Source organism: Hyaena hyaena, unplaced genomic scaffold (genome assembly GCF_003009895.1).
Source record: "Hyaena hyaena isolate Hyena2069 unplaced genomic scaffold, ASM300989v1 scaffold_46, whole genome shotgun sequence".
In the NCBI taxonomy this organism is placed as follows: Eukaryota; Metazoa; Chordata; class Mammalia; order Carnivora; family Hyaenidae; genus Hyaena; species Hyaena hyaena.
Genome location: NW_024080678.1, coordinates 681,638 through 694,750, shown reverse-complemented (window position 1 = coordinate 694,750; position 13,113 = coordinate 681,638). Strand labels below are relative to the sequence as shown.

The 13,113-nt window shown below is 54.2% G+C and overlaps 1 protein-coding gene across 1 annotated transcript; it reads left to right on the top strand.

The window, feature by feature from the left end:
* Positions 1 to 2,616: 2,616 nt before the first annotated feature.
* On the top strand, positions 2,617 to 9,871 carry HMOX1 (heme oxygenase 1). Its single transcript, XM_039230481.1, has 5 exons — positions 2,617 to 2,696; positions 3,837 to 3,957; positions 6,223 to 6,714; positions 8,098 to 8,197; positions 9,187 to 9,871. The coding sequence occupies exons 1-5, from the start codon at positions 2,674 to 2,676 to the stop codon at positions 9,315 to 9,317; spliced, it is 867 nt and encodes a 288-aa protein (XP_039086412.1). The 5' UTR covers positions 2,617 to 2,673; the 3' UTR covers positions 9,318 to 9,871.
* The last annotated feature ends 3,242 nt before the right edge of the window (positions 9,872 to 13,113 follow it).

Below are 13,113 nucleotides of genomic sequence, written 5' to 3'. Positions count from 1 at the left end.
AGAGGGTTAGGAACACTGGCTTCGGCTTCAAAGCACCATGGTTTGATTCCTGGCTCTGCCATCTCTGGCTGTGTGACTTGGAAACACTATTACCCTCTGTGCCTTAGTGTCTACGTGGACTAAATGGAGATGAAAATGACTATAGGCTGGAGGGCTGATGTTAGGACTCAATGAGATCCTGCCCATAAGGTCTCTGCCCATGGTAAGTGCTCCATAAAGCCTGGCTAGGATTGCAGTTTGTAGTTTGATCCCAGCCCTTTCCGGCAGCCTATCAATAATACCATGTTTCCCGGCAAGAGATCTTGCCAGATCTGGCCAGGATTTACAAAACAAAGCAAAGTCCCTGCCCTCCAGGAACTTGCATTTTAATTAGGTAATTGGTTTCTAGTAGCCCTAATTTCTAGAAAGTTCTTGGCAACTCTTTTTTTTTTTCCTTTTAAATCATCTAGCAGCTCCGGTTCTAGTTCTGACCTCTGTGAGTCTCGTCACCTCTGGGAGATGACAACCCACCTTGACGTTTTGAAACCTTTGTCCCAGGCTGTCTCAGTTCAAACCCTTATCTTAACCTTTCTGCCTCAGTTTTCTCATTTGTAAAATGGGGATGATAATGCCAACCTTGTAGACTGATTGTGAGGATTAAATGAGCTAATGCACGTGTTTATATAGTAGTGGGTGCACAGGAAGTGCTCAGTGAATTTTAGCTATTAGTATTGTAAGCGTTGTTCATAAAAGCAGAAGTGGTTATACAGTTTATACTAAGGACCAAACTCCTTCGCATAGGCCTTCTATCTAGAAGGCTCAGCACCCTCCAGATCTCAAGATTGATTTGGTGGCCGAAACTCAGGTTAGTGACCCTGGAGGAGGTCAGAACTCTGACCCCGGATGAGATAGATCCATTGCCCACCTGTCCCTGTCTGGAACTTGCAGACTGTCTCCAAGCATCAGAGCTTTCTAGACATGCACAGGCAGAAAGGACCTCAGGACTCAGCTACCGCAGTCCCCCCAGCTGGGAAATCCATGCTTGACAGGCCATCGTCAAGCCTATACTTGAATTTTTTCAGACTTGGGGCATTTGCTACCTCGGTTTCCAGACAACATACTTGTACTGAGCCAGCCAAAGTCATGTTTTTATGATTTATGGGTTTTTGTTTTGTTTTGAAGTAGGCTTCACACCCAGCACAGAGCCCAACGCAGGGATCGAACTCAGGACCCTGAGATCAAGACCTGAGCTGAGATCAAGAGTCAGACGCTTAACCGACAGAGCCACCCAGGCGCCTGTGTTTTTGTTTTTAAATTTATTTATTTATTTTTAAATTTTTAATGTTTTTTTTTTTTAATTTATTTCTGAGAGAGAGACAGCATGAGCAGGGGAGAGTCAGAGAGAGAGGGAGACACAGAATTAGAAGCAGGCTCCAGGCTCTGAGCTGGCTGCCAGCACAGAGCCCGATGCGGGGCTCAAACCCACGAACCCTGAGATTATGACCTGAGCCAAAGTCGGAGGCTTAACCGACTGAGCTACCCAGGCGTCCCTGTTTTTAAATTTAGAATCCAGAACTGTGGCATGGGGACAGCACTTCAGGAACCATCCAGTGTTGTCACCTGGGCTTACCCAGTGGCCTAAGCAATCAATATCATGGAGAACGAATTCAATAGTAGATCAGATAGGGGCCAGCTCTGTTCCAAAATGAGTCAGCTGTGACAAGCTGTGAAAGAGCCCTGCACATGCCAGCAGGAAGGTAGCTTGAATGACAGGCATTGCTCTCAAGTTATGTACCGAGTGTTAGGACAGCCTGGAGGAGGAGGGCAGACTTAGACTCACTCCCAGGTTTGAGTCCCAGTTTCCTGCTTTATGTGTGACCCTGGGCAGGCCACTTCATTCCCTCCATCCCCAGCCTCAGTTTCCCCATCTGAATAGTTGTGGGGACGAACTATAAAAACAGTACAATCTCTATCACTTAATAGATGTTAAAAAAAAAAGCGGGGGGTGGGGAACTTCAATGTACATTTAAAGTGAGAATGAGGTGGCAGGGTGTCAGCTGAGAGGTCCCCGAGGACATTATTGTGACATTATTAGGGCTCTGCAGGCAGGGTCTGGGGCTGGTTAAGTCCCTGCTGTGGCCAACTAGCCTCGTGCTCTGAGACTCAGGCCTCCCAGCTTTCTGGATTTTTCACTTTCCCGGAGTGCGCAAGTCCCGTCCTGGCATGGGGGCCTCTGGAAAGGACAAAATCACACAGTTGCTCAGATTTCCAGAAGTTGTTGCCTTTTTTTTTTTTTTTTTTTTAAGCTCCTGTTTTAAATTGCTTTGTTTTCCGAGGGTCATATGACCGCTCCCCCTCCACCCCCGCTGGCCTGGGGCGGGCGCGGCGCGGGTGTTGCAACGTCGGGGCCGAAATGTGGATCAGCTGCTGGCCGCCACGTGACCCGTCCGGGCGATAAATGGACGGCGCGGCGCGGCTCGACATAGTCGCCCTCGCCACTCCTCCTGCGCGTCCCGAGACGTCGGAGCCAGCCCCCAGCACCGCCGCCAGCACCGAGCGCCGGCCCCCAGCACCGCGCCAGCACCGAGCGCCGGCCCCCAGCACCGCCGCCAGCACCGAGCGCCGGCCCCCAGCACCGCCGCCAGCACCGAGCGCCGGCCCCCAGCACCGCCGCCAGCCCCGAGCGCCGACCAGATGGAGCGTCCGCAGCCCGACAGGCAAGTGAGGCGCCCGGGGCGCCGGGGACCCGCCTCTCCCGGGCGGGCAGTCCCTGCCCTGCCGCCTAGCTCTGGTCTTCCGTCCCTCCCTGAGACAGAGCCGGGAAGCCACATCGCTCGCTTCCTTGGGTTTCCCACTAAGGAGAAGCTGGGTCTCAGTCTCGTCCAGTGAGCCAGTTAGAGGGATAAAAGGCGATTTACGTGGCTGGCTCCCTGGCCCAGGATGGGGGACCAGATGGCAGTGACCCTAAGGTATTCAACTTTTTTTTTTTTTTTTTTTTTTTGGTATTGGACTTCTGAATGTCCTTGGAAGTGCTCTCTGCTTAAATCTAGGATCCCTGGGGCTGCCCAGCTTGGGTGACAGTGGCTGGTTCTCTTACTAGAGCCCCCTGGTGGCCACGTCCCGCACCTGAACAAGACATCCTGGAGGCTGTCCTGGCCCCATTTTACAGATGAGGACTTCAGGTGTGGCGAGGCAACGAGCCCACGGCCCCCTGCCAGCAGGTGTCTGATCTGGGATTTGAACCACCGTCTGTCCGCCTCCAAGTCTGGCTTCTTCCCTTTTCCAAGGAGTTCGATGAGCATGTACAGAACAGGCGGCAGTGTTTCTGGAAAGGGGTGTCGGAGAGAAAGGAGAAATGACATTTCTGCGGGAGGTGGATACAGATGTGTGACAGAAATACTCCCAGAAAGGGACTCTTTGAGTAACACAGATTTTCACAGGCTTTTTAACCCAGGCGCTTTTATGATGCGCGTAACGTTGTAAGCGATTTGTACCTGAAATGTCAATAAAATAAATGAGTTAAATCTCGGGCCTAAAGCCAATCAAGGTAGTGATGATGTAGAATATGAATGTTCATACTCGTGGGCTACTTCTCCCAGGGCATTGCAAACCGCACCCCTGCCTTTCCACCAATAACGTGGTATCAGGATTTCCCAGTTGGATGTATGACTTGAGGCGTGTTGTTGGGGCTGTGTTGTAAGGCAGTTGGGAACGTACCTGTATTAGATGGTAGGCTGGACTTCTTTCTGCAGAGAAGGGCTGCTGAGACACAGGTGACACACTCAGAAGCCCAGCGTGGGGACGAACCCTGCTCAGAGCCACTCTTACTCACCCTCTCTCTCCCCGCTCCTCTGCAGCATGCCCCAGGATTTGTCAGAGGCCCTGAAGGAGGCCACCAAGGAGGTGCACGTCCAGGCGGAGAATGCCGAGTTCATGAAGAACTTTCAGAAGGGCCAGGTGACCCGGAAAGGCTTTAAGGTATGTGGCCTGGTGGGACCAGCCTCGGTGGAGGGTAGGATGGGTGTGCGTGTGTGCAAGGTGCCCAGGCCAGTGGTTTAAGTGGAATTCGGACCAGGGATGCTGAGGGACTGGATGGGCATGTTCAAGGGAATCCTTTTGCAGATGATCCCACCGAGGCTTAAAGAGGGGAAGTGACTTACCCAAGGTCACACAGCAAATTCACAAGCTCTGATGTAGTGTGTGGAGGGGCCGGGGCATGAGCACTATCAGCTGAGTGCCTCTTCTGTGCTGGGCATTCTATCTACAGTTTCTTACTCTGTGCCTTTTCTCTGGGTAAGGAGGATGAGGAAGGGAGGATTCAGAGACGTGAAGTAGCTAACAGAAGGTCACACAGCCAGGAAGTAAATGGGAAGGCTGAAATCAAACCAAGGCTAGTCGCATTTCAGAACTTGTGCTTCTGACCTAATTCTGATCTGTGTCTGAAGGCAAGGGGACGTATGGGTTCGAGGCCGACCACAACCGTTCCCTAACAGTAAGATTGTGGGGACCTCCTCTGTGATGTAGGATTTTAACACAGGGTTTTCCTAAGCACCCACTTCATGTGAGACACGGATTTTGCGGTTTCCCAGCACCGCTGTGGAATTCATGCAAATAAAAGGCAAGCTCTTGAAGGGTCAGACCGGTGTCTGGTGTGCAGACATCAGCGTGAGGAAGGGCTTGTTCAAGTTGAACAGAGGGTATTGAACAGGTGTATCTGCCCTGCTCTGGACACGCCTTCCTTTTGCAGTTGGGCCCCCCTGCCCCACTTCCCGCCCAAGGGATGCTGCTGTGAGATGTGACCTGCACCTCCCAGGGGGTGGGGGCCCCGGCTACCTCCTGTGGGTGCCGCTTTTAGCCTTTGCTCCCTCTTCCTGTCTTCTTCCTTCCTGTCTCAAAAAGATGACGTGCACTCGGTTGGTGTACTGGAGCCGGGGACAGCGGGAGCCGGGGAGGGGACTGCTGGAGAATCCCATACCCAGCCCCTGGGACTTTGGATCTTGCCTCTGAGCCACTGAGTTCAAAGTGGGCACCAAGATCGATGAGAGAACACGTGCTCGCAGGGATGATGCTAATAGGGGTGATGTTTATCACCACAGCCTCTTGTTTATTTATTTTTGAGAGAGAGAGAAAAAGAGAGAGAGTGTGAGTAGGGGAGGGGCAGAGAGAGACGGAGAACCTGAAGCAGGCTCCAGGCTCTGAGCTTTCAGCACAGAGCCCTAAGCAGGGCTCGAACCCTCGAACCCTGAGATCATGACCTGGGCCGAAGTCGGACGATTAACCGACTGAGCCACCCAGGTGCCCCTATCACCGCAGCCTCTTAACTGAGGGCCAAGGGCCAGGCCGTGCCTAGTACTTTGCCTGGGTCACCCTGCTTGACTCTCACATCAGCCCCCTTTAGTACATGCCTGTCCCCTTTGGCAGGGAAGGGGACCAAGGCTTGACTTGACAGTCACTCAGACCTTAAATTTCCAAGCGAGGGCGAGTGGCTGACCCAAGGTCACACAGCTGAGGACTGGCTGAGCACAGCTCAGAACCAGGTCGGTCACACTTGATAGCCCAAGCTGCTTTGTATCAGAAAGCTGCCTGGCTTTCTGCCTGTTGAGAAAGGGGACTGCCGTGAAGGTTTATGGCTTAGAAATAACTCGGGAACCTCAACCAGAACGTCTTTGTTCTTCAAACTCAAACTTAGAGTATTAATATGTAATGGCCGTTCCCCAGGCCAAGGTGGACTGGGCCGGTCCCCCCCAGACCAGCAGCTAGAGGTGGTGGGGGCCAGAGTGGCTCTCCAGAGAGGAGAATTGGCCCGCAGACAGTTACTCAGAGGTCCAAGTCCAGAGGCGCCGGGAGGCTCCAGTAAGCAAGCACTTTCATTCAGGTCTTCCCTTGCTCTAGAGCCGTGCTGGCTTGCTAGCAACGCCTGGGCCTGACCTCAGTTTCATTTCTTAGTAGCTGTGAGACCTCACGGTCCCCTCCCCTCTCTCAGCCTCCGCTTCCCTTTCTGTAAAGTGGGAATAGCAGCTCCTCTGTTCGTAGGGACTAAGGCTGCGTGTTCATCCAATGGAATAAAACGGTTTAGGCTCAGCAAGTGCATGATCGAATTCTCCTCTGGCTGCTGGGCAGAGAGGATTCGCAGGGGGGTGGCCAGCCTGGGGAGGTCACGAGGGTCTCCCAGGGCAGCGGTGGAGGGCCTGGCTGGGCTTCTCACACGAGGCTGGTAGTCTGATCCTCTTGCTCCGGTTTCAGCTGGTGATGGCCTCCCTGTACCATGTCTACGTGGCTCTGGAGGAAGAGATCGAGCGCAATAAGGAGAACCCCGTCTATGCCCCCCTTTACTTCCCGGAAGAGCTGCACCGCAAGGCCGCACTGGAGCGGGACATGGCCTTCTGGTATGGACCCCACTGGGAGGAAGCCATCCCCTACACGCAGGCCACCAGGCGCTACGTGCGGCGCCTCCACGAGGTGGGACGCACGGAGCCAGAGCTGCTGGTGGCCCACGCCTACACCCGCTACCTCGGCGATCTGTCCGGGGGCCAGGTCCTCAAGAAGATCGCTCAGAAGGCCCTGGACCTGCCCAGCTCCGGGGAGGGCGTGGACTTCTTCACCTTCCCCAACGTCGCCAGCGCCACCAAGTTTAAGCAGCTGTACCGCGCGCGCATGAACACTCTGGAGATGACCCCCGAGGTCAGGCAGAGAGTCATCGAAGAGGCCAAGGCTGCGTTCCTGCTCAACATTCAGGTGAGGAGCTGGCTGGCAGCCCAGGGTGGCCGCTGTCTCCCCTCGCTGCTCCTCTGGGGACATTGCTCCTGCACAGGAGGACTGGGCTGTGGGTCATGGTTAAGTGCATGGGTGAATGGTTAGGGAGCCGGTTCTGCCAATCACTAGCTGGGTGCTCTTCTTTTAATTTTTTTTTTTTTTTACATTTTTATTTATTTAGTTTTGAGAGAGAAAGAAACACAAGCAGGGGAGGGGCAGAGACAGAGAGAGAGGGAGACACAGAATCCGAAGCAGGCTCCAGGCTCTGAGCTGTCAGCACAGAGCCCAATGCGGGGCTGGAACCCATGAGCTGCAAGATCATGACCTGAGCTGAGGTCGGACGCTTAGCCGACTGAGCCACCCAGGTGCCCCACTAGCTGGGTGATCTTCCCTCAGTTTCCCCATCTGTAAAAGGAGGATGTAACAGTACATCCTGCTTCTTAGAGTTGTATTGAGGGTCAAGTGAGTTTATACCAGTCAAGTCCCGATGGCAGAGCCTGGCACAGGACCAGCCCCCCACGGTTGTTTTGCGTTCTCTGAGGGTGTGAGGGGCACAATTGTAGCACTCTGTGACAACATCGTGCGACAGCATGCACTTGTGTGTGGCCAGGTTGGCACTGTGGGGGTCACAGGTGCCACAGGTGTGGCCAGGAAGGTGGGATGCAAGTTTCTAACATTGCCTCTAGCCCAAGGGGAGGGGTGGGCTTTGAGCAAGACCTTGAAGGACGAGTGGGCGGAGCTGGGGGTGGGTGTTGGGAGATGGGCGGAGCTTGGGGTGGGTGTTCTAATTGGATGTGGTAGAATCCTATAGCTGTCCCCTCCTCCTGGGGGCGCTGTGGGCACTGGTGGGGGGGTCCTAGCTCATGCCCTCCTGGCCCATGGTTCCCAGAGTGGGACCCAGCACTTGTCAGGGAGCACCGCCCCTCCCTTGCAGCGCCCTAACCGACAACAAGGGCAAACAAAACCTGGTCAAGCCTCCAAGGAGCTCTGGAGAGGTTCGGAAAAATGGGGGCTTTGGAGCCAGAACCCCGCTGGAAGGCTGGCCCTCGCTGCCTCACCGCTGGGTTTGCCTCGGTCCAGGCGCTTACCCGCCAGGCCTGGCGAGTGGGCACCGTGTGACCCACTGACTCACGCAGGGGACGGCGGAGCGGAGAAAGCAGGCTGCAGGAGCCACGTGCACTGGGTACCACTCAGGGAACGAGGCTTTACCCAGGGACACAGGACAAAGGCATGGATAAGCCGCGGTGACCCCTGCAGTCAGGATGCTGGTTACCAGGAGCATTTGGGGAAGAGCAGGCAGGCGGTTCTGAGGTACTTGTCACATTTGATCTCACGGAGACGGGCTTTGTGTCTTCTGTCTCTCAGCTGTTTGAGGATCTGCAGCAGCTGCTGGGCCAGGACCCCGAGGACCAGAGCCCCGCGCAGGCACCGGGGCCGCGCCGGCGGGTCGGCAGCAGGACGCAGGGTGAGGGCCCCTTGTGGATGGGCGCTGTGGGAAGGGTGCAGGGCCCAGCTGTGGGTGTCCAGCGGCCTGGGGCCGTCCCGTCTTCTGAGTGTCCTAAGCGAGAAGTAGGGCACAGCCACAGGGCACCAGCCAGCCTGCGGCCCCTCCACCCCTGTGCCACCCCAGAGCTGTTCCCCGTCTCTGAAATCCAGGGCAGTACACTGGTTCTAGTTCACTGGGCCCGCCTCCCGCCTCTCATGTTTCTGAGGGGAGACCCCCTGATGGGGAGGCAGGGTGTCTGGAAGCGGTTCTAGCAATTACCCTGCGGGGGGACCCCGGGGAGGCATAGAACCCCTCCATCTTACTGCGGGTTAGTTCCTCCCTCGTGTGCCTCAGTGGCGGTGCTGAGAGAACATCTGGAAAACATCCAGAAAGACCAAAGTGCTCCGCGAAACGTACCCTCCCCAAGCCTGACTCCTGCGCGGGCAAGATTGTGGTTCTGGGGCTGGGGAACAGAGAGGTGAAGGCCAGTCGCCTGCTTGGCAGGTTACTGTAGGCTTCCCCTAGAGCCACCCACCCTGGGGCTTTCCCCCGCCTGTGCCAGGACCCCGTGGCGCCCTCTGTTGGTGGAACTGCGCCTGGAAACCGGGGAATGAGGCCAGTCCTGTCGCTGGCTAGCTGGTGTTGGGGGAGGGGTCTTTACCCCTAATACAGCAGTTCTCAAAGTGTGGTCCCCTGGAGCCCTCCTGGAGGATGTGCTCTCACGATGTGTGTGGGCCGGCTGAAAATGGAGGAGCGGACAGCTTGGAGAAGTAGTAAGCTCCCTGTCTTTGGAGATATCCAAGCGGTGGCCAGGGGGCGGCTGTCTGCTCCAGCAGAATTCCTGGCACTGAGCAGGAACTGCGCTAGAGAGTGCTGAGGGCCCTTTGCTGTGTTTTTCTGCGACACCCCCAACCCCCACCTCTGTCCACCTGTTGCTGACATTGCCCTCCCCCTCCTTTCTCTTTCAGACTCTGCTCCCGCGGAGGCTCCCAGAGGGAAGTCCCAGCCCAACCTTCTCTCCCAGGCACCGCTCCTCCGATGGGTCCTTACCCTCAGCTTTGTGGTGGCAACGGTTGCTGTGGGCCTTTATGTCATGTGATTTGCAGGGGCGCTGGCCCCTCAGGCTGTGAACTCTGTCCCACGGAAGGCCCTGTCTCTGGAGAGGGCACATCTCTTGGCTGGCTTCCTTGTATCTTAGGCGGGGGGGGGGCTGTCTTCTTCCCCCTCCCCCTCGCCCCGCCCTGTCCTTGCGTCCCTCTCTCTCTGGAAAGGGAGAAAGTCTGTGGCATCTTCCCCAACCAAAAGCACTTCCAGCTCAAGGATGTGAACTTCCAAACTGGGATGAGGGGGCCTGCCTGGACCCTCAGCACCCTCCCCTGTTCCTGCAGCAGAGCCCAGGAGACATGGCCAGGAGCAGCAGCTGTCTTGAGCCTCCGAATGCGCCGAGTTCGCGGTCTCCTTGACACGCCATGACCGCCTTCCCCGTGGGCCATGGCAATTTTTATACAAATGTGCAGAGATGTTGTGTCTTGTGTTTGTCTTGTTTTTGTCAGAGCCACTTTTTGTTCCTGGCTCAACGTGAACTGTGGTATTTTGTTGTGGTCTCTTTTTATAGCAGGGTTGGGGTAAGTGTAGGGGGTGGGGGGCGTGGGGAGGGAGGTGTTTAACAACACTGTGGCCTTGGTCGCTAACTTTTGTGTGAAATAATAAAATGCTTTGCCTGATAGTAACTTGAAGTGTTTTTCTTGGGTGCTGTTACCCTTGGGGAGCTGACCTTTCTCCCACTTGTTTCTCGACTGCCTGGTGGGGAAAAGGGGTGAAGGTAAGGGGTGGAAGGGCCTGCTTTTGGATGCTGGTCTCTGGTGTGGGGAAGTGGGGGGTGAGCCTCTAGGCAGTGGGCCTTTGTGGGAACCTTGTTGGAGGCAAGATTCTGCTTTGCTGGGGACGGGATTGCCCTGTTAGGCTGCATGGAGCAGACTACAGGGTAAAATTTATCTAGTCGATACAGTTGGTATTTGGGACTACAGTCAGATCTGCCACTCGGCTAGGTTAGCGCTGCCCTTGATGTTCCGTATTGACCTCTCCGGGGCTCAGTTCTGTCCTCTGCAACACAAATGCAGTGAGACCTACCTCACCTGCCTGTCTGGAGAAGCAAATGAGATGCATGTAAAATGTCAGCATCGCACAACGTCAGCTCCTCTCACAACGTCAGCTCCTCTCTTGAAAGGAGGGTGATTGGGGTTTTGTGATCTTGGCTAAGCAACTTTTGCCCGGTGTGTGTGAGTCACCCCACTTCTATCTCGTTTAATCCTCACAGCAAACCTGTGCAGGGTGTTCAGGGGGTCAGGAGGGGTTCAAGCCAGGTCTGTCCAGGGGCGCCTGGGTGGCTCAGTTGGTTAAGCACCGGACTTTGGCTCAGGTCATGATCTCACGGGTTCGTGGGTTCAAGCCCCATGTCAAGCTCTGTGCTGTCAGCTCAGAGCCTGGAGCCTGTTTCACATTCTGTGTCTCCATCTCTCTCTGCCCCTCCCCTGCTCACACATTGTCTCACTCTGTCTCTCAAAAATAAATGTAAAAAAATTAAAAAAAAAAAAAGCCAGGATCGTCCAGCTCAAAAGCCCAGATTTTTTTCCCCCAAAGTCATGAAAGCCGCTGAAATATTAATAGTGAAACTTCCCAATTTGGGAAAGTGAAAACCCCTCACTGAAGGTGTAGTTGGGAAAGCAGGGGACAAGAATGTCTCCTTACACCCCTAGCACGTGAGGACTGGGGACTCTGGAGAACTTTGTCCTGGCTTTGTCACTAAATCTGGAACCTTGGACGAATCACTTGGTCTCCTGTTCACCGGCAAAATGAAAATAATATGACTACTTTCCACAGCTGGTGGAGGGGCCAGAGGCGTCTAAACACCCGTCTGTGGACAGTGCTGTCAGAATCACCCTGGGGGGATCTTGGGTCCCATCTGAGTGGTTCTCATTCTGGAAACCTGGGGCAGGACTCTGGAATCCTGTTTTGTGAAAAGCTCCCCAAGAGATTCCAAAGTGCAATCAGGTCCATGAGCCACTGATTATTATGACATTGTTTGTAAAGAGTAGGCATTCAGAGAGCAGCTATAGCTTTTCCCACCATCGGCCTCATTTCCAGTTTTCTAAGAAAGTGACATCAATATTCCTTATTTGTAGTGATAAGGGAAAGGAGGAAGGGGACAGACAGGAAAACAAACCAACTTGATTCTACTAATAGCGAAAGGGCTGAATAATCTGTATCCTATTAGCTATTAAATAGAATGAGATAAGGGGCACCTGGCTGGCTCAGTCCAAAGAACATGCAACTTTTTTTTTTTTTTTTTTTTTTACAAATAGTTTATTGTCAAGTTGGTTTCCATATAACACCCGGTGCTCATCCCCACAAGTGCCCTCCTCCATGCCCATCTCCCCCTTTCCCCCTCACCCCCCACCCATGAGTCCTCAGTTTGTTCTCAGGATTCAAGAGTCTCTCATGGTTTGCCTCTCTCCCTTTCCCCCACTATTTCCCCCCTTCTTCTCCCCCTTGGTCCTCTGTTAAGTTCCTCCTAATCCTCCTATACGTGCAAACATATGATATCTGTCCTTCTCTGCCTGACTTATATAAGCTCAGCATAACACCCTCAAGGTCCGTCCATGTTGCTACACATGGCCAGATTTCATTCTTTCTCATTGCCAAGAACATGCAACTCAATCTCGGGTTGTGAGTTCAAGCCTCATGTTAGGTGTAGAGATGGCTTTTTTTTTTTTTTATGTTTTTATTTATTTGTGTGAGAGAGAGCGTGAGCAGGGGAGGGTCAGAGAGAGGGAGATACAGAATCTGAGTCAGCACAGAGCCTGAAGTGGGGCTTGAACCCACGAACTGTGAGATCATGACATGATCCTAAGTCAGGTGCTTAACGGACTGAGCCACCCAGGCGCCCCAAGATTACTCTGAAAAAAAAAAAAAGAAAAAAAGGAATGACCTTATTCTGCCCTCAGAGGGACTTCCAAGAAGCATTAATGAGAAAAGCAAGTTTCAGATTCATTTGGTTTTTTTTTTTTAAAACACTGTAAAAATACTGGCGTTTTAAATACTCCCCGTAAGTAGGTTTCCACGCCTGTGGCAAAGGGAAGAAAACATTATTTGCAGTTGTTCATCGTGGAGAGTGGGAATGGAAGACAGGGGAAAAGAGATTATGCAGCCCTCGCTGCTGCTTCGGAACGCCAAGTGTTTCCAAATCTTCCCATTTTTCCAGCGAGGTTGGGTATCTGGGGTCGCGAATTTTCGCAAATTTTCAGCACTGCCAAATAATGAAAAGTCTTCTACGATGGGAAAAAAAAAATCACCTTTTGGGTCGAAGAAAAATCACCCTTCGGACGATTTTGCCCCCGGAGGCGACTATTTCTGACTCATCCTCAACGTTTAGAAGGGTGTGTGACAGGGAGAGCACGGCGCGGGGGGGCGAGCGCGCTTGCGCGGGACCGACAGCTCCGGAACCCCCGGTTCTCCCAGCCCATGGCTCTAGAGGCGGTCACGGTCTCATGAGGCTTGTAAAAGGCCTGGAGAATGTACACCCGCAGCCCTCGCACCCCGCCCGCCGCCCGCCGCCCGCCCCTAGTCCCCAGTCCGAAGGCCGCCCCTCCGCCATCTTTGCTCCCACCCGGCGCCTCGCTGCCGCTTCCTCCCGGATCAGAAGTTTCGCGCCAAATTGTCCGACTAGCAAAATGGAGCCCGGAAGGAGGCCAGTGATGTGACGTCACGAGCCCCACAGCCAATCCACTCCCGGAGCCTGTCCGGAAGGTGGGGCTCGCGGGCGCAGAGCGGTCCAATCGCTGGCTGCGGAACCTCAGCGGGCCAATGGGGACGCAGCGGCGCCCGAACGCGGCGTC